The sequence below is a fragment of the Alosa sapidissima genome, chromosome 15, assembly GCF_018492685.1.
Source record: "Alosa sapidissima isolate fAloSap1 chromosome 15, fAloSap1.pri, whole genome shotgun sequence".
Taxonomy (NCBI): Eukaryota; Metazoa; Chordata; class Actinopteri; order Clupeiformes; family Clupeidae; genus Alosa; species Alosa sapidissima.
Window position 1 is genome coordinate 21,808,012 of NC_055971.1, and position 21,121 is coordinate 21,829,132.

The 21,121-nt window shown below is 48.2% G+C and overlaps 1 protein-coding gene across 1 annotated transcript in view; it reads right to left on the reverse strand.

Moving 5' to 3' along the window:
- LOC121684348 (roundabout homolog 1-like) overlaps nucleotides 1-21,121 on the reverse strand; it is a 36,123-nt gene that overhangs the window by 13,126 nt on the left and 1,876 nt on the right. The window contains 7 exon segments of the mRNA XM_042064342.1: nucleotides 1,012-1,166; nucleotides 4,125-4,167; nucleotides 6,098-6,124; nucleotides 10,688-10,888; nucleotides 14,264-14,435; nucleotides 16,784-16,905; nucleotides 18,356-18,590. Coding sequence (XP_041920276.1) covers nucleotides 1,012-1,166; nucleotides 4,125-4,167; nucleotides 6,098-6,124; nucleotides 10,688-10,888; nucleotides 14,264-14,435; nucleotides 16,784-16,905; nucleotides 18,356-18,590 — 955 coding nt within the window.

Sequence of the window (21,121 nt, forward strand, 5' to 3'; positions counted from 1 at the left end):
GTATGTAGTACAGACCGCTGCCAGGGAGGTAGAGCTCTCTATCCCTCCATCTCACAGAGGGAGAGATGACCCAAACTGGCCACGCTGAGAGGAGGGGGAGGACAAGCGGGGTGTCCCATTACTGTACATAACCTACACGTTCACCTTCAGTCAATCTCAGGGGCTCAATCGCTCCTCTCTGGCTTCCAGTACCGTGTTGCATACTGTCCAGATTGCAACCACTTGGCCTTTTGTGCTATGCGTCTCTCTTTCTCTCCCTTTCTCTTTTTCCTCCTCTCCCTCCCTCTCTCTCCCCTCTTTCTCTCTCTCTCTCTCTCTCTCTCTCTGGCTGCCAAGGGACTTCTGAGCCAAACTAACTCCCTTTTGTTTGCAAAATTACTGCTGACTAAACGAAAGGGCCACCTGGAGGTACACCATAACTCTCTCCTTCGCTCTCTCCCCTGCTCAATCGCTCTCACCCTCCCTCATTCTGTCCATCTTCCAGACTGCTTCATTCCTCCCTCGATACCCTAGCCTACTTGTCTTTCATTATCACACCACCACAACACCTCTCCCACAACACGCACACACTGATTTTCTCCTTCCTCTCTTAGTCTTAGTTCTATCCATCTATCTTAGTTCTATCCATCCATCTGAGAGTATGTACAGCTTCCAGGTACACATGCATACCCGCCTCTCTCTGTCTCTGGCAGTGGTTGCCTGGTCTGTCCTGACCTCTTTGGGCTGAGACACATTTCTTAAATAACTGAGCACTTAGGGGAAATTGCATTTAGGGCTATAACAACAGTATGGAAATCAGCGCAGCAATTCGATTAGCGGCTGGAGTGGGACCCATAAGCCCCCTCTTCCTCCCTGAGCTCTGGCTCACTTCCTGTCCAAACCAACCCCGCCGTAACCTCCAACAAATCACACACACACACTTACATACACCACACACACACACACACAAGGCTGTATATTTGCATAGGTCTTGTGGAGGCCCGCGTGCAGAGCCGCGGTGCACAGACTCACCGGGACGGCTGTAGGTGGCCAGGTTGCTGTCGCTGTTGCCTTGGCCGGAGGTGCAGCAGTTGATGCTGCAGTCGTTGTGGCTGGAGCAGCTGTTGGGCCAGGTGTCCGCCAACCACGGCTGAGACGCCGGCTCCCCCATGTTCAGCAGCCCCGGCCTGGCCAAACACAAGGGGAAAGAGGAAGGAGAAAGACAGAGTGTAAGGGCCTGTCATCGACTTCATTCATGTTTACATTTAGAACCGAATGTGCAGACACCACAATCACATTCTAATTCCCACTCGAGCTCAATCATTTCATATAATAATAATACATAATCAACACACGTCAAACATATGCACAGGAATGCTGATGGTGGCAGCTCTAGTGGCACACAGAGGTCATACAGAGGGCACTGCCTCGCCTCACACAGGAGTACACTGCTGTGTTTTTCAGAGTGCAGGCAGCCACGGTCATTAGGCCACCACTCTGATTTCACCCACAACTGGGCCTGGACGTGCAAAAGTCCCCCAGCACTCCTCTCTGTGTTAACCATGGGCTGTACGTTTATTCCAGAGGCCTCTCTCTCTCTCTCTCTCTCTCTCTCTCTCTCTCCACATTAGCTGAGATCCATGTTACATGTTAAGTAGATAAATTGTGCCTGATTTGCTTGCAGCCCAGCGGCACTAATTTGCTGAGCGCCATATAAGCATCAGACTTCCATTCACATTACCACAAGCTTGTGTACGCATGTGGGTATGTGTATTAGGAAGATAGCTAGGAGAGAAAGAGAGAGAGAGAGAGACAGAGAGAAAGATTGTGAGACAGAGATAGAAAATGGAGAGATGGACGGATAGAGTGAGGGAAAGATAGAGAGAGGGAGAGGGAGAGAGAGAGTGAGAGAGAAGAGTAGAGAGATGCGCAATGTCAGGAGTGTCAGCACGGAAGCAAGAGAGTTCAGTGAGTGGGTGCTTGGATGTCAGGGACGATTGCTGTGATCTCCTATGCAAGTGTAAACAAGATATCGAGATTTCTGAGAAGTGTGCAGTGTGTGTGTATGTCTAGTGTTTAGAGTGTGTGTGTGTGTGTGCATGTGCAAGGCAGAGAAAGTCAACGTGAGGCACAGCGAGAGCGAAAGTAGAACTCGAGGGGACTGCCAAGAGAGAAGTGAACAAACTGAACAAAACTCAGATCAAGTAAGTGAAGTTGTAAGTGTGTGTGAATCCACTCGGCTTACGAGATTGAAAAAAAAGAAGAAAAAAAAAACAGAGCCAGCCTCTCTCTTCGTGTCTCCATCTCTATCTCTCTCTCTCTCTCCATCTCTGTCCTCTCAGAATCCCTCGTGTCCTTTCTTTTACTTCTCCTCAGACAGCCTCTGATGACTGCTCTCCTTGTTTCTGACAAGCGGGCTTTGCAGTGAGACTGTGTGTGTGTGACAGACTGAGCAGAAACAGCTGAATCTCCTGAGTACACTAAAGCCAAAGCATGTGATGCAGTGTGTTGTGTCTCTTACATCCTCCTTCCCTCTCTCTTACCCCCCTCTCTCCCTCCATCTCTCTCTCCCCCTCTCTCTCAGTACCACTCCGGCTCAAGCTCTCCGCATTCTTTCTTATTCCATTTATAGCTTCTATCAAATTTATAGCTGGAAGTTAGTCAATTCTGCTTTGAGTAATGGCCATATTTGTCCTGGAGAGACAGTATGCAGTAATATAATCGGTGAATATTGCTGCATTATTTTAATACAAATGCTGCCTCTGCTCTGGGCTAGATGTAGTAACTGCACCTTACAGTTGGCATGCATTTCAACAAATAACTCTCATTCAAACCTACATCATAACAACTCTCCTCCCAAACCTCTTGTGTACAATGTGGATGCATAAAGAATTCAGCCTCATTTATTTTTAACTGCTTATGTTCCTATTATGCAACCACAGGGGTGATGGAGAGAGGCTTTGTGTAGAGAAACCAGTCAATCAGCCCACTGGAGTACAGTCTAGTATCTAGTCTGACATGGTGGATTTTTACAATCTTCCTAAGAACCTTGGCTCCATACAATGTTAACTAGCAGCTTGTGTAGCAGACCTGCGTTGTCTTCTTATTGTGCTATTAAAGGGTACGTAGAGGGGTTGCGCACACACACACACAGACACACACAGATACCCACACACAAAGTAGACACAGACAGCGAGGTGACCCTCCCACTGCTACCAATGGGATGAGGCATTACGCCACTATCTGTCGACAAATCACTCCGCACTCCACCCACCATGGGGTGGCGTCGGGTGGAGTTGGGTGGGTGGAGGGCTCTTTTGTTTCCTCCTCTTGTTGCCACACCATCCCCTCCCAAGCCTACACCCACGTCTCTCATCCTGAACCCCACCAGCAAAACCTCAGCCAGTGCAAGACCTCCCCCTGGTGTTCAAACAAAGAAAGTACATTTCTCCAGATGTTTTTTTTTTCTTTCCTCTTCTCTCCATTTCTCTCTTTATACCATAGCTATCCACTTTCTCATTCCTTTCCAGAACCCCTTTCATACATCATGTCACCTGAGAATAAATGGACTTTGTATGGACTTCGGCCACAGAGTGTATTCATGTATTACTCCTCTCAGTGTTGGAATGAAGAATGAATCTCGGCGACAGCACGCCATTTGAGGTGCGGGGCGCTCTTTGTGAATGTTAAGAAAGGCTCCGTGGTAATATGTCTCCATCGAGAGCCGGCAAATGTAGACGTGCGGCTCCAGAAGAGCCGTTTGTGAGGGAGAGGGCTGTCACATTTAGCTCTGATCACCGCGTGACTGAGTGACAATAGGGTGCTCGTGTGGTAGCGCCGCCATACACAGCATACAGCACAACAACAGAACACACAATGTTCGTCATAATTTGTTGCGCACAGAAGAGCGCACACACACACACACACACACACACAAGGGCTGTCCTTCCCTTGCTAATTTCTAGGGATTCGCTTCCTCTCCACGGCACATTCTATCCAGTTTGCACTCACGAACACTATGCATTTTTCTTTTTCTCTCACTATGCCTTTTTTTTTTCCACACATGGACACACACTCTCTCTCTCTCTCTCTCACTCACACAAAGGACACACTTCTTTTGGTAAACACATTGGTGAGCCTCTTACCTTCCGGCACTGCTGACGGCCTCTCCTCCTCTCTGGTAGGACACTGCAGGGGGAGAGACAGACACACAACAACCGTAAGAAGCCAAAAAACACATACACACACACCATCACACTGCTGCATTTCACCAGCAGGGACCACGAGAGAAGGTGAGTCATTTGAAAGAAAGCACTGGCAGAACAGCGTGGAGGCCCTCACTAAGCTGGAGTGAGAGACGGTTTGAGCATGTTTTTGTGTGCGTGTGCGTGTGCGTGTGTGTGCGCGTCTGTATGCTTGTGTGTGTGTACTGTATGTGTGTGCGTCTATGTATGCTTGTGTGTGTGTGTGTCTCTGTGTGTGTCAAACATAAGAGTCTGACTCCTCCCTGGCAGGACCAGGATAAAGGTGTGCGTATTTTTGTGTGTGTGTGTATGTATGTACGTGTAAGGAGCTTAGGGGGAGGCTGTACAGTGCTTTGGTCTCCTGGCATGGCTGAGGCGTGTTTGAAGCACAATGCGCTGGAAGTTGGACCCTTTCTGGGAGCCTTAAGCTGCCGGTGTGAGGCAGTGAGATAAACTCCAACTTTAATTACTATCTTCTCTCTGTGCGGGAGGGGTACTCCCCTCCTCTTCTCTCTCTCTCTTCTCAACCTCTCCCTCTCTTTTCCTCCTGCACCATGTCTCCAAACAGGAAGTTGGAGACGGCTCATATTTCGCATGGTTTTCCAGTAAAAAATTATGTTTATTTCTTTCAAATATGGAAAGAAATTCTCTCTCTCTCTCACACACAGACACACACACAAGGACCCACTCACATAGACAGACTAAATAAAAATAACACATGGTGTATGGAGAGCTTGAGCAGGGACTGGATATTAGTATTTCTGATGGATTGCATCAGGCTTTTCCTGCCTGCCTAGTCTACGTTCCTCTCCACGTGCCCTGGGAGGGAGCAGACAGCCTTGGCCCGGGAGTGAGCGCACTTTATTCCGCTCCTGGCATCTCCTCCTCTCTGCACATTTATACACATCTCACACTCCTCTCTCTCTCTCTCACTCTCACACACACACACACACACACACATATATGGGAATTAGGAATGAGTGATGAGAAGATGACAAGAGACAGGGATTAAGATGATCAAACCGATCCAAAAAAAGGACATCTGTAAAATGACAGTGGAGGTTTCTAAGGGTCCTGACTTTCTCACAGATGGCTCAGATTGGGGTCACCTCCACTACACAGAGAAGAACATTCTCTTGCCCGCTATTGCCCTCTAATTGGGGCACTCTTTGAGCGTTACCCTGTGTGAGTCCATCTAGGGGTGGTGTGGGGTGGTATGGGGGGGGGGGGGGGCAACAACGTCAGGAAGGCGGCAAGGAGCTTTGATCAAGGCTGAACCACACACGGCCTCTCTTGTGGGAGCGTATCTCTGACAGAGAGAGCCAGAGAGCGAGAGAGGCAGCAGCTGTTGGCTGTCAGGCTGCTGGATATCTGGGGCTGCTGCTGCTGGTTGCAGGCACTGGGGAGCTGGAGGACACTGACACGGCCTCCACTAACTCTCATCCCCACACTGGGAGGGACGGGGGACGCGCCTCAGGCTTCACGTGGGAAACCGGTGCCAAGGCCTTACGCAAGAACTCATCCAAAGCAAGGACGTCTCTCATAAACAAGCTCAACAGATGGATTAATTTAATAGGACAAGAGTGTTGCCAGGACAAGAAGAACTGTCCAAAATCTAGTGAACATTTTTTTCTGTGTTATGTTTTTATTTTCTTGATGTGCAGTACAGTAACATTCCAGTGTATGTTTTGGGAGCAACAGTTGGTGGTGATATTTTCAGGGTCATGAGAGGCCTTGGACAACAATATTGGCCTTCATCTTGCCAGTGTATTTCTGTGAATGGTATTATTTACATTTCGACTGCCTCTGTTCCCATAACAACGCAACAGGTGGCCTCTGGAGGTCAGAAGGTCAGAGGTGACCAGAGCTCTTACCTGTGGGAGTGAACGTGAAGGAAGGCACTGCAGATCCAACCAGGCCATTCAAACCAGGAGAGAAAGAGAGAAAGGATGAAGGAAGGAAAGAAAGAGAAAGGAAGAATAATTAATTCATTTGTTTGGAGCATTATCTTACTCAGTATTCAGTAAAACCCACAACCATATTCTGGCCACGCTCGTTCTGTTCTGAGCCCAACCCAACTCCACTGTGTGCTGTCCATTTTCATCTACCTCTCAGCTAGCTAGTATTTATGAGCCTCCTGAGGACGCAGGAGAGAGAGAGGGAGAGAGAGAGGGAGAGGGAGAGAGAGAGAGAGCATTTCTACTTCAATGGGCTCTAAAAAACACAAGCCCCTGCAGGAAAAAGAAACTCACATTCAGCCAAAATATAAAAAAAAACAAAAATCCCGTTTTGCGCGTCTTCAAAGGAAGATGATAGCTTTATTGCTCATTTTCTTCCATTGTTTCTGGTCTTCTTGTGCCTTTTTACTGACTCTGTCTTTGAATGCTTCTGCTTCTCACTGTTCTGCTTCTAAGTCCCCCCTCCCCATCCATTTCAATCCAATCCACTCTACCCACCCCACCCCCTGTCTTCCCTCACTCTAGCCCGAGAGCGGCTCACCCCTGCTGGGGAGGGCAAGTCGTGCGGTCAGCCTCCCCTTCCAGCTCAGACCCAGGCCGTCTGATGCCTGTTGGGCTAGGGGTCAAAACACACACATGCATGTGCGTGCACAGACATACACACATGCACACACACACATAAACAAAACACATACACATTCAAAATACAGGTTTAAGTGCGCTAAAAGACATAAAGATGCAAAAAACGACATATACTGCATACACACACACACACACACACAAAAATACAAACATGCCCTTTCAGGTCACACCTTAGAATTCAAGGCATGTGTTATAGTACATGCGTAGACAAACACATGCCACAGAGTTTGTACCAATCACACACACACACACACACACACACACACACACACACACACACACAGTGTATCTCTTTCACAACCATTAAGCCATTTATCCACTTCTTCTCAATAAAAGACTTCCCTGCAGGGCAAAATTAGACCTGTCTTCTAACAGAAAGGGTGTGTTGTTGGCCTTTTCAGTAACAGTTCCACTGAATGAAGATTACAATAAATCCCCTCTGGCCTTTAAGTTGTTGGCATCAACACCGTACCCCAGCTGTGTTGTCTGTGAAGCGGTCTCAACTTTTCATTTGAACAGGTCTAAGGGGAAAGTAACTAAATCTGTTATGACGGAAAATGTCATATGTTTCCCTGTTTATCTGTTGCTTGTTTGTTTGTTTGGGTGTGTGCTTGGCGCTGCTTTTTAAGTGCACAAGTGTACGGAGATGAGCCTAACAGGGGTGGGCATCTGATGGGTTTATCTTAGGAGCGTCAGCTTAGAAGGCAGGCAGGCGGGGGGGGGGCGGCCATGCCAGGTCTCACGTCGGATATGTTCCACCTTATGAAAATAAACAAATCAAATTACTGTGGCGACAACAGAATGTCAGCTCCACTCATCTCCTGTTGCTGTAAGGCTCCCTGGCAGAGGCTCAAGTCACACAAAGAGACGTGTGCGCACACGCACACAAACACGTACACACATGCACAAAAAACCTATACCATGCAGGTGCAATCATGCATAGAACCAATCATTTTTACAACTATAGACCGATAGAGCACATACATACTTATAAACAACGGCACGCTCAAACATGCACACACACACACACACACACACGTTTCAAGGGTGTGCAGAGATTCCCATGGAGCACAGGAAACTGGAAACGTGTGGGTGCCCTCAGCACCACTTTGGCCTCTTGAGCCCACTCCAGCTGGGGAGAGCGCTCTCTCTTCATGTGGTTTCCCTCCACAAGACACAATCTGTCACAAACACACACACGCACACACACACACACACTGCCCTCTGGCCTTTCACACAGGCTTTCAAGTGTGTGTCGGCAGAGAGGAGGAGGGGGTTGGGGGGTGGACAGGAACATATTCCACCCGCCGTGGCGACAGACGGCCACTGGGGGGGGGGGGTGTGGATCAAAAGCCACGCCAACGCATGGCATAGCACAGGACTCAGCAGGACAGGGATGTCCGCACCACCCCCCCCCCCCCCACGTAGGCCTCTGGAGGTTAGCGGCCAGTTCGCCAGGTTAGCCACAGAGGGCGGCCTCCGTCATGGCACGACCGGTCCTCGCCGAGGCCAAAAGGCATTTGAAAATGGCAGGTTGCACAGGTTTAAAAATACCACAGACCTTTGTGCTAGTCGAGAGGATGGCCAGTGGGGCTGGCCAGCCCTCAGGCTGACCGCTCTGAGCCCAGCAGGGGCAGACGCGGGGTAAGCATGCGACTGCACAACCAACCGTCCTCAAAGCAAATGCTAAAGAGGAGGAAGAGAAGGAGGAGGAGGAGGAGGAGGAAGGGAGGCAACTGAAGTAGCACGCCCAAGAAAAAAAAATGCTGTGTGGTTACAGTAAAGAAAAATGTTTTTGCAAACAAAGCCGCAACGCAAGCACATAAATAATATCCCGTGAATGCTCTGGCAGCAAACACTAACATGTAAACTCAGCCCACAGCTCACTGAGAGAAAAAAGAAAAAAACTCAACATCGCTACTTTTGGCTTTGTGAGAATGGGAGACAATTCCAGAGAATTCTCTACGATTCTCACTGATGGAGCGGCTAAATTGATGAACTACATACATAAAGACAAACAGCATAAAAAAAAAAAACGAAAAAACTTTTGAAAAAAAAACCCAACAAAACTTCACTTCACGTCATTACTGTCTCCACTCCAATGTCACACAATATCCAACCTCTTTAACTGTAAGGCACTTTCCTGTTCCCCATGCTATTTTTTTCAGAAGCAATCAAATCAAACATTCAGCGCTTTGCCACCCTGCCATTTCAAGCATTATAATATGCCTTTTAAAGCGCGCTGTAGAGCAGGAGTGATATATGTGTGTGTGTGTGTGTGTGTGTGTGTGTGATGGAGGGGTTGGAAGTGCGGTGGCGGTGCCAGCGGCGCTCGCTGGGTTGCCTGGAGCTTAGCATTATGGCAGGCATGTGGAAAGAACACAACACCCCTGGTAATAGCAGCTCTCTGGCTCTCTGCACTGTTGTGGGCACGGGCTGTGGAGGGCATAAAAAGCCTGTCAATCCTCCAGAAGTCATGCAAAGAAGCCGCACAATCCGTTCTTAAAACACACACAAACATACACATACACACACACACACAAACACACACACACACACACACACACACACACACACACACACACACACTTACAATAGGTGCACACATACACACACACACTCGTGAACAAAGGCACACATACACGTGTGCACTCATACACATGCACATGCACACATACACATACACATAATCACACACACACAAACACATGAATGCACACACAGCAACTCCAGGCTAAAGCACATCCAACACACCGTCAAGTTTATTCTCTAAGTGTAACTCCTTTAAAAAATGGTTGAGTGCAAGGTAAGTTTGAAGCTGCTGAATGGTTGATGTGTCCTTGTTTTGAGTCAGAGGCTCACAGCTTGACACCGCATCTCTCTTTCTCTCTCCCTCTCCCTCTAGCTCGACTGGCAGACTTTGGGAAGTGCGTCGGCACACACACACACACACACACACTTCAAACGTAACCTTGGTGGATTGGAGTGGGCAGAGAAAATGAAAGGGAATAGAGGCACTCTATTCAAGCTCTCTCTCTTGCTCGCAGTCTCTCACTCACATTTCATTTTTTTTCAAAAGGCTTGTTTTGAAAACTTGTCACTGAAGCCCATTTTTAAGGTTCTCTTCCCCGGGTGCTCCTGCATCCCTGTGTGTGACCTAGAGCGATGGAGTGTGAAGCTCAGTGGGTGTGAGAGAGTCTGTGTGTGTGTGTGTGTGTGTGTGTGTGTGTGTGTGTTAGGTGAGGGGGTTGTACACAAAGACTGAGACATACTGGAGTTGTGCAGAAAGACTGGGACATAATGGATGTAGAAGTGCTGGGAACAGAGGCTTGTTGGAGCTTGGTGGAAGTCTGGAGGATGTATGAAGGCTGCAAATGGGCTGGTAGCTTACGGAGCGCCACAGCATTGTAACTCTCCTGTGCCACGGCACCTTCTCTCTCTACCCTTTACCTCCAGCACATGCTCTTATAAATGAATGCCTCCATTATAGAACAATATGAATTCTTCCATTACAGAACATACTCTGCTAAAACTAATTTCTCTACTATAGTGTGTGGCCTACTAAAACAAATCCCACCAGCATAAAAAAAAAACATTCTACAGTAATATCCTGTGTATTAGCCACATTGTGTATAAGCTGCAGGACAGTGTTTTATGCAAGTTAAAAGAAACAAAACCATGTTAACACCATATTAACTGCCCCCGTGTATTAACCTCATAGTTAAAGACATTTTTGCAAAATCAATGTATAAACCGTGGCTAATAGTTGGGAAATTATGGTAAGAAACTGGATCCCTCTGCTCCACTATCAGGCGCTAGCTCTGCTGGCCAGTGGCCGCTGAGTGCGCGGTGAGTGAGACTGACCCTTGCGAATGCCGGCGTAGCTGCTGCTGAGGCCGCTCCTCTTCTTGCGGTGGCGGTACAGCCAGATGCTGAACACCATGAGGATGATCCAGCAGGCGGCGCCGATGCCGGCAATAAAGGCCGGCTGCTTGACCACATCGGAGATCTGCTGCGACAGCGTGTTCTCCAGGTCCACGCTCTGCCTCACGCGGCCAGTCTCATCTGGGACAGAGAGAAGAGAAGAGCTACGTCACCAAAAACGACTAGAATATGACATGAGAATGAGAACAGTGCTTATTTGTGGCGGCCCACCGCAATATCAACATTGACCACCACACAATGATTTTCCAGGTTGTGCTTAAATCTGGTTCATCATAACCACGCTATGCTAATTTGTTAAAAACTGTTGAATTCAAGTTAATTCTGCCTACCCCCACAGCTAGAATTCAGTTCTGTGGGAAACACTGGAGAATATGAGAATATAAAAATGAGAGAGCAAGGGAACACCAGGAGATGCATTTCTTAAATAAGAACAGACTGAATAAGGGGTAATAAAGGATGAGAGAGGGAAGACTGAGAGGGAAGAGTGCATGAAATGGGGACACATCACATGAGGGAACAGCAAACAGCGGAGATGAGACAGAGGTGCTGAAATGGCATCGCTTCAAGCTGAGGGGGAGAGACCGGTGATGCTGAAATGGCATTCAAAAGAGATGCAGCTAAACCCAAAAAAGGCATAAATAAGAGGCTTGTCATGTCTGGGGACACACAAAAGACCACTTTCATCTCTGCAGGTGTGTGTGTGTGTGTGTGTGTGTGTGTGTGTGTGTGTGTGTGTCTCTGTCTTGAGGCAGTTTTAAATTGTGATTAAAGTTTTTCTGCTGCTCTCTTCTCTCCTGCTTTTCATCATGTGTTGACAGTGAGACTCCAGTGATTCCTGCCCTTGAGTTTTACATCAGTTTTACGTCAGAGAGTTGCCTACACAACACCCTCTCTCTGGTCTTCATTAGGCACATTACGCACATACACACCTGAGCTCACCTGCACTGCAAACACACACACACACCACACACACACACACACAACACAGAGACAGTGCGTCTCTCTGTGTCTATTAGTCACTCTCTTCAGAATCAGAGATGATATGAGTCCTAGAGTATCAGAGCTCCTTTCATCCTACAGCTTCTGTGTCAGATGTAGTTTTGTATGTGCCAGTGTCAGTTGAGTGGAAAATTAATGGACAGATTATGTGCAAAGTGTCTGGACTACAGCGTAGACAACAAAGGGTCGCTTCCTCCCCATAAGCCCTCCTCTCTCTCTCTCTTTCTCTCTCTCTCTCTCTTTCTTTCTCTCTCTCTCTCTCTCTCTCTTTCTCTCTCTCTCTCTCTTTCTCTCTCCCTCTTTCTGTCTCTCTCAGAGGAAACAGGCCTGCTTTGCCCTTACCTGAGGAATCCCTTCATGGTGCATAGCACACCACATTGTTTTTTTCTCTTATGGGCTCTTCTACTTTCTTTTATTTTTTGTCATCTTTTTCATGTTTTGTTTCATGTCAAAGCCCCTTTTATCTCTCCGGAGACTGCGGCAGCCAGCCGCGAGCAGGTTTTTCCCAAAACAAGAGGAGCACACACACGCATAGGTGCATGTGTGTATGTGTGTGTGTGTGTGTGTGTGCGTGTATGTGTGTGTGTGTGTGTGCGTGTATGTGTGTGTGTGTGTGTGTGTGTGTGTGCTTCCTTCCCAATATCCTTCCCTTCCTCTTTCTCCCCTTTCTCTTGCCTTTCTCTCTCATTCTGTCTGTTTTTCTTCTCTCTCTCTCTCTCTCTCTCTCACTCTCTCTGTGTCCTCCTGCCAGTAGTGGACTCCTCTGGACTGCTCTCTCCTGTAGTAGGAGGATGATGACGTCGAGGAGTGTTTGTGACTAAGCAGCCAATAAGGTGGGACGGAGACTGGCAGTGTGACAAATGCATTGTGGGTCGGCGTGCGGGGGGGCCACTCCTTGAGCGAGACCAAATGCTGTTGGTCACACTTCTCAGTTTCCTTCCTCCTCCTCCTCCTTTTTCCCTGCTGATGTTAGAGAGCTAAACGAGTGGACGTGTTCTACCCAGTCTGTTTATATCCCATTACAGTGCTTAGGAGAAAACATCCAGACTGATATAATATGTGATGAGAGAAGACACACACAAGTTGTGGTTGTGTGTGTGTGTGTGTGTGTGTGCATGGGTGTGCGTGCGCGTGTGTGTGTGTGTGCATATGTGTGTGTGTGTGTGTGTGTGTGTGTGTGTGTGTGTGTGTGTGTGTGCTGGCTCTTTTCTATCTCACTCACTTACTATCACTCCCTCTCTGCTGTGTTGTGTTGTGTTGCGCTGTGTGCAGACGGATTAGTTTATGCACGTTTGTGACACTTGGACTCCGTTTAGCTCTTGCTGCATTCATATTCCTCCAGAAAGGAGGAGAGTTGAAGTTTCAGATGCATTCTCAAGAGTGCAGCATCCTTGAGCGCAGCAGGGGGAATCTGCCAGCCTCAATAGAGACATTACGAGAAGGAGAAAAAAAGCTGTGACGGCGTAAACATCCGCTGATGTGTTCTGAGACTACTGAGTTCTCAAAGCTGTCAGCGGGTTCACAGTTTTACACCCGTGTTTTCGGTGGAAAAGTTTGGCACCAGCAACATTCGTAAACGGCGGCATAGAAAAAAAAAAAACCTCTAACTCATAACGCATTAACTTTTGTTTTTATTGCTGTCAGCTTGAGAGGGTGTGCGATTGAAATACTACTCTGGGAACCCGTCAAACATAGCATTAAGAGATTAACAATGCGCGTGTTCCTGCCACTCCTGCCTCTCCAGCGGGCTGATAGCGGGAGAATGACGCGCTAATGATCGGACTGTAATTATTTCAATTACACATCTAAGAACGCTGCCGCTAACAGCAGGGGCCCAGCGTGCCAAGGCTTGTGGATAGCCTGCGTTTCTCTGCAGTGGCGATAAAAGACTTGCACAATTCATTCCTATTAGTGTACCAATTTCTGTGGATTAACGGCTTAAAGGCAATCAATGGTGATGAGCTCTGAATCATGCCATCATAGTATGATAGACATCGATATAGTTGTTTATGCGTATACTGTCAAGTGAAGTTGCTCATGTCTTTGCTGTGTGAGTGTGTGCATGTATGTATGTGTACTGCAGAGGTTACTATGGAGACACTGGGAACACTGCTCAGGGTGGGTAAAAACCATACTGCATCTATGCTTACACTAGATGGCACTAAAGCATCTGCCTCACACATTGTGTCTTACTACAATTTGCCCAACGCCTATAAAAACCCTAGAGATTCTACCCCTGGCCTGATCCATCCTCATTATCTATGGACACTGGTATTACTTTTGATAATAGTAGCTAGCCTGATAGTCTTGGTTTATTCAAATGAGAAATACAGTATAATTGTGCCTGTAGTTAGCAGAATGAGAGATCTGGTGACACTTATGACACTGTATGTTACCATAAAGATCCCGCAATGTCAATGTCAATATTATCCCGTGAGTAAAGAATTGCATTCTCTCTTGAAACGGTCTCCAGGCTGCAGGGCTGCGTCCACTCACCAAGCTGGAAGTAGGTGATGTCACTCTTGACTCCGGGGCCGGCGCTGGTGCTGGCGGCCACCTCCACGCTGTAGCGCACCCCGGGGGCCAGGCCGGGGATGAGCACGGACAGCGTCGCGCCGTCCACCGTGCGGTTGATGTGGTACTTGCTCTCGTTGCCCAGGCACCAGACCTAAAGGGTGAGGGAGAATGGAGGGGAAGCAGAGGGGCTCAGTTATAAGAGTACTCATTTCAGTGCAAATTCTAATTGCAATTCTGCTTCCTGTTTGCTACCTCAATTGAAATGCCAGTGAAATTCAAGAATTTATTCGGAATTTAAAAGCCAGTTTCAATGAAATTCTGGAATTGCGCACAACCCTGACTCATATCAGGACTTGATGTATGGATGCTTCTAGTGGGAGCTGAAGAGTTCTGCCGCAATGATGCAGGTGTATTGAGATCCATTGCAATGCTGCCTAACTTGGCTCAGTCACCCTGTAAATGCAAGTTAAACTCCTCAAATTATCCGCCCGGAGACCGCTGGGATGTGGAGGTTTGTTTATGTCATTACAGTGTGCGAACCGAAGGGGTGAAGAGAGAGAAGAGAAGGCTGAACTGGGGGAGAAATCTATTGTTTGTTGACATAGCTTGATTCTGAGCCACTTTGTAACTGGCCGTAGAGCACCATGCTTTTTCCCTTTTCGAAGAAAAAAAAAAAAAATGTTTAATCTTTGCTCTTTATTTTCTGCAAATGACTTTCAGATTTCCCACTGTTTGTGTGTTCGCTCCACCGCCCGATTCCGGAGGGGGTCTCGACATCCGAGGAGTTTTTTCTGCCACGGGAGCGAGCTTTGGCTGACTCAACCTCGTCTCTCCTTCCTCGCAGGCTAACGTAGGGGGGGCGCGGTGCGGTCCTCTCGGTAGTCATAACACGTGACCCCTCTGCCCGACCCGGTGGAAAAAAGGGCTCGGCCCGAGCTAACCGGCAGCATAACACAATTACTGGCCCGAACGCCAGCGATCCCGCGCAGAGAGAAAGGTGATCCCTCTTTTCCGCCGTTAACTCAATTTCGGGGCTCACAGCGCGAGCGCCGCCATCGACTTCCAAACCCCCAAACCTGACTGTTTTGCTTTATGGAGCACTTTACTTTCTCCACCAGAGGAGAAAAAAAGGCGAGGGGGAAGAAAAAAAGAAAAAGAAAATGCTAGCAGACATTTCTCTGTTCTTCTGGGAGAAGGTGGAGAGGAGAGAGAGAGGGAGGAAGAGGGGAGGGAAGAGAGAGAGAGAGAGGAGGAAGAGGGGAGGGAAGAGAGAGAGAGAGGAGGAAGAGGGGAGGGAAGAGAGAGAGAGAGAGAGAGGAGGCTGGCAATGGTTGAGGAGCTAGACGGTCCCCCAGAATCCTCAGCAAGCCGACGGGCGGAGTGTCTTTGAGGAGTTGCGATGGAAAGGGGCCGCTGGCGAGAGATGTGGCGGTAACGAGTGAGGAACGTCTCTGTCTCTCTCTCTCTCTTTCTCTCTCTTTCTGTCTCCCTCTCTCTTTCCTGCACCAGATTTAACAAGCGTGAAATTGCTCAGCGAACCTGCTGCCGCCAAAACGTTTACCTGGAATTTGAGCACCGGCTTACACCTCTCTGAGCAGCCAGCCTCTCTAAGCTCACACTCCCACCCCCCCCCCCCCACCCCCCTCCCCACACACACATTCTCTCCCACACAGAATCCAGCATTCCAAATGATATTATGCATTCAGGAGGAAATCGAAATGCCTGGACCACAGTGGCAGAAGACATTGGTGTTACTCACATAGTCAATCACACATACTAAAAAAGGGGGGAGAGTGAGCTTAAGGAAATTGCATAGGTTGGACAAAGGGCAAGGAAGGGGAGGTAAGGAAAAAGTGGTTAATTATACTCTAGTGTATGACATCATAGGTAAGTGATACACCAAAATTATTAAATAATAAAGCTACTGTATGCATAGGTTACACATCTATGCTGTCTCTACTGCAATTGCATCGATCCCATTAAGCTGCATTTATCCTCCTGAGATCTGAACTGCCCAGACCTCATCCCACTGATACTTGGGAATCTGGTTTCCATGGTTACATGGACTGTAATAAATGATACATCATCCAATAGTCAAATTTAGGAACATAGTAAACAAACAAGGCAACACTGTCTAGGTTACACCAACATGTATGTTCTATGATCCAGACATAAAGGGAAGCACACAGACAGTCTTGTAAGAACAGCATGCCTACCAGCAGATGGCGGTGTCTCCCAACTATTACCTCCCTATGGATCCTCTGTTTCCTCACTGAGATGCATAGTTCAAGCGCATACAGTACACATACAGTCTCTACAATTTCAGTGTAAGTGTTAAGTGTAACTGGATCGGCTATAGATCAAGAATATGTTCTTAAACAAAAGCATGACTTTGCATGAAAGAGTAAAATGTCCTAAACCTTATTTAAACATCTATTATTGATTCATTAATTTGTTCATTTTCTCTTGTTGGATGAGGCAGAGGCGAGATGACTTTACCCTGTATTCCTGGACCACGCCGTTCTGGTCTTCCTCTGGAGGCGGTTGCCAGGAGACCAGGATGGTAGTGCCATTGTCGCCGCTCTCGGTCACGGTAACATCCCGAGGGGCAGCGCTGGGAGCTGAGATAAGGGAACAAACAACAAAACACGTGTTTATACTCAGACACAAACACAACAAACTTTCCAACACACACACACACACACACACACACACACACACACCTCTATGAGCACCATCTCTATATTGGGATGTGTGCCTTTCTTCCAAGTACTCGATTAGCTAAGATGAAAGCTGTTGCCTGACAAGAATCAATCGAAAATGTTAATCTGTCAGTTGTGCTTATCAATGGCTAATTTCAAGTGTAATAGAAAATCAATGCGGGGCTAATTGGGAGTAAATAGTCCCTTGTGGAGACTGGAGGCTGTGGGCTCGAAAACTAACTTTTTCTCTCTGTTCCCCTGCCAGACCACAGGCTCATTTAGCAAAGCAGAGAGAGAGAGAGAGAGAGAGAGAGAGAGAGAGAGAGAGAGAGAGAGAGAGAGAGAGAGAGAGAGAGAGAGAGAGAGAGAGAGAGAGAGAGAGAGAGAGAGAGAAGAAGAAGAAGAAGAGAGAGCTGTGGAGCATAGATAAAGAGGCTGAGGATCCTCCTTCTCTGATGGCTGTTTTTGGGACTGCACAGAGCTCAGAAGGACGCCTAATTGCCGTGTTTAGAATGCAGGCGCGCGCTTCTCTCTGTGATGACTGTAATTCGAACGCACGATTACGAGAGCCACAGTAGACGGTGGTTACCGTCAGGAGGTACCGCTGTCAGATGGCATGCCAACTCACCTGGGCATGGGCGCAAAAACACAGCTCTGCCCCCTCAAAACAACTGGCAACCAGGTTCACACAGCGTGGGGGTGTTAGCACGTTAGCTAGCGTGTTTGTTAGTGTGAGTCAGATGCTCACACGAAGGCTTTTAATGCATCGCGTCTTTCCAATTCTTTCTTTTCGTTCATTTCCTTCTACACTCATTCATTCACTCCCTTCTTTCATTTCTTTTCCTGCTCCCACATGCAAACAACTTCCTCAGTGTTAGTGTGCTCCCTCCTGAAGTCTTTTTTGTCACCCTCTCACCACCACACACACACACACACACACACACACACACACACAAATTGGACTCTGGGCCAGTACCAAACCCCAGAGGACTTCCAGAAACAAATGCAACCACACCCTTGGAACAATTAGCACGCTAGTCATTTGCGCTTGTATTTTGGTTTCCTTGTCTTCTGTGCGGATTTCCCGGGGTACTATTTCCAAAAAGGCGACGCAACGCCCTCCCTTTCTTGGTCAGAACACCACATAAATACGCTCAAGGCACAAATCCACTTTCTCTTTATGCCTGCAGCCAACAGCTAAATGAAGCATGGAAAGGAGGATCGATTGCACACAGGTTTAGGCAAATACTGTAAATTAAAAATAAGGCCCTGCAAAGACCACAAAAAGAAAGAAAGAAAGAAAGAAAGAAAGAAAGATAAATTCAATGGAAGAACCTTTCAGTTAAAAAACAGTTCTTTGCTCTCCTACCTTCCTCCAGGGTCTTGGCCAGTTTGACATCGCTGTCCGTGCCCATGAACTCGTTGAAGAAGGGCCGCACTTTGAACTCGTAGGTGGCTCCGTTCTTGAGGCCGGGCACCACGGCGTTGTCCTCCCCCGAGGTCCGCACCTCGAACACGGCCCAGTCCCCCCGCGGCTGCCCCTCGGGCACCGTGGCCCGGTACATCACCTTGTAGCCCTGGATGTACTGCGACTGCTGCTCGACCTGGAGGTAAATCACAACAAACCACAGCCACAGTTTCACTGCGGCTGCACTGCACACAAATGGAGAGTAATGCTACTGGGTTTGCTATGTCGGTGCAACGGGCCTGATCTGTCTTCATCAACTCATTCAGTTCTGCAGGACTCTGTGGTCATGCTAATGTGAATAAGTCAGTCATTTAGATGCATGGGGCATGTGAACCGTTGTGAATAGTGTGCTAGGTGGTCCAGCCAGTTCTGCAGAACCGTGCCGACGTGGAATGAGCCGTAGCCATTCTGGTGCTGGAGACTCGATTGTAGTGTCTGGCAGTGGTACGTGCAACTGTGCCAGGTACCAACTGAGAGCGGAGCCATTCCGGTGCAGAAGGCCTGACTGAATGGATTTGGCAGAGCGGTGGCAGGCGGTGGTAGCGGCGGCACCGTCCCCACCGAGCCAGAGCTCCCCAGCCTTCCAGCCGGCCCGCACTCTCTCGCCGCTCCCTGCAGACCGCACGCCCTATGAGCTCATAGCCCAGAAGGTTCCGTGCAGTCTGCTCCTGAGGTGCCAGGACGCTGACACTCCGGGGGCCGGCCGCCCGCGCCCCCACTCCCACCGCACACTTGACACAGCACCTCTCAGAAAGAGCCAAAAGCCTCCACGCTACATGGATGGACCAAAACTAGCCATCCACAGCCTGAGCCAACTGTGCTAAATTTAATATCTGAACTCACATTTTTATGTATCTCTCTTTTTTTTTTTTTTATGTATCTCTCTTAATAATTTTGAGGACACATTTCTGTTGCCTCTGGGCTGAGACAATCAAATTGTTGGTGCGATTAAATCAGACCTGTTTGGAATCTTGTTCAGTGAGCCGGGCAACCGGGGCTTGTCATGCATCATTCTGACGCTGCTCCGACATAATGCTGTATCAACACCGCAGAGATCTTGCTGTGGGAAACATGTGTTTCCAGTAGTGAGAGGAGGGGGGGGAGAGAGAGAGAGAGAGAGAGAGAGAGAGAGAGAGAGAGGAGAGAGAGAGAGAGAGAGAGAGAGAGAGAGAGGGGAAGAGAGAGGGAAGGAGCGAGAGCAAACGGTTGCCAACCGGCTTGTAAAGTTTTTTAACGATTTCTAGCCTGATCCCACTCCATAAAAGTGGCTGTCAGCTCAGGTGGTCATGATTAGATAGTCATAACTGCTACAGACGCGTAAACATTCCTCTCGCACCAACGCACGCGTCCAAACACACACACACACACACGCACACACACACACATTGTTATACTGCAATTCACACCAATAAAAGGCATGTCTTATCCCCTCTTTAGCACACTGGATCTAGCTCTGCTAGTCTAGAACTGGAAGGCTGTGTGGAGAAATGAGAGAATGAGTCATTTTTTGCTAGAGGAAAAAGAGGGAGAAAGAGAGAGATAGAAAAAAAACGAAGAAATGAAGGGAAGGGAAGAAAAAGAGGTCTGGAGCGGAGCTCCAGTGTGGGCTTGTCAGGAGGAGGTCTGTTTTATAACCCCGTGCCCACGTCGACGGCTCTGGCTGGCACAGATTAGGCACACAACGCCACACTCACACCTCTGACAACAGACCTGTCTTCTGTCCTTCATGTCACTCTCTGTTTACCTTTCTTTCTCTATCCCTCATTCATTTGCAGACACACACACTGACATACAGTACTGTATATACACAACTACTCTTTTCTTCTCTCCTTCTGTGTGTTCTGTTGCATTCTAAATCTCTTCTCTTTCTCTCTTACACACACACACACCAAAATCATTCTCGCTCCTCTTAACACCTTTACAAATGGACCTCTCTCTCTCCGTCGTTTTCTCTCTTGTCGTGTCTTTCCTCTACTCCTACACCTGCAACCTATTTCTGCCATGGAGCTCGAGCCTGCTGTCGATTCCCTCCTGTTCATGTTACGGCCGGAACAGCAGCGGAGTGTTTGTCGGAATGAGAGGGCTTTTGGCTGGCTCGCCATCGCATAGCTACGCGTACCGCATGTGGGTGTTTGTTTCAAGAGGACGGATGGCCTGTTGCTTGTAAAGCACGTCTGTGCTCGTACGCACACACACACACACACACACACACACTCACACACACACACACACACACACACACACACACACACACGATGCATCCACACATACACACACAGAATATATATAAACACACACACACACACACAGACGCGCGAACACAAGCGGACTCTTTGAGTTCACTCCAGACGGCGGCGGATCTAAAGTGACACCCCAAATGCCAAACACCAGATGGACACTTGAGAGGACTTTGACAAGCGTCCAACTCAGTCTCCTCTGCTTCCCTCGTCCTCTCTCTCGCCGGGACAATCGCCCTTTTCACTACTGCACTCCCCCACCTCCCCCCCCCCCCAACCCCCTCTCCAACCCCCTCTTCAGCCCTCGTCCCACACGGCCACTAACACCAATTACACATAATACGCTTTTCCACTGAAGATGGAGAATTGTTTTTGTTTGATTGTGCCACACATCGTCCTGTGTCAGGCTGGCGCAAATTTAATAGCCCCT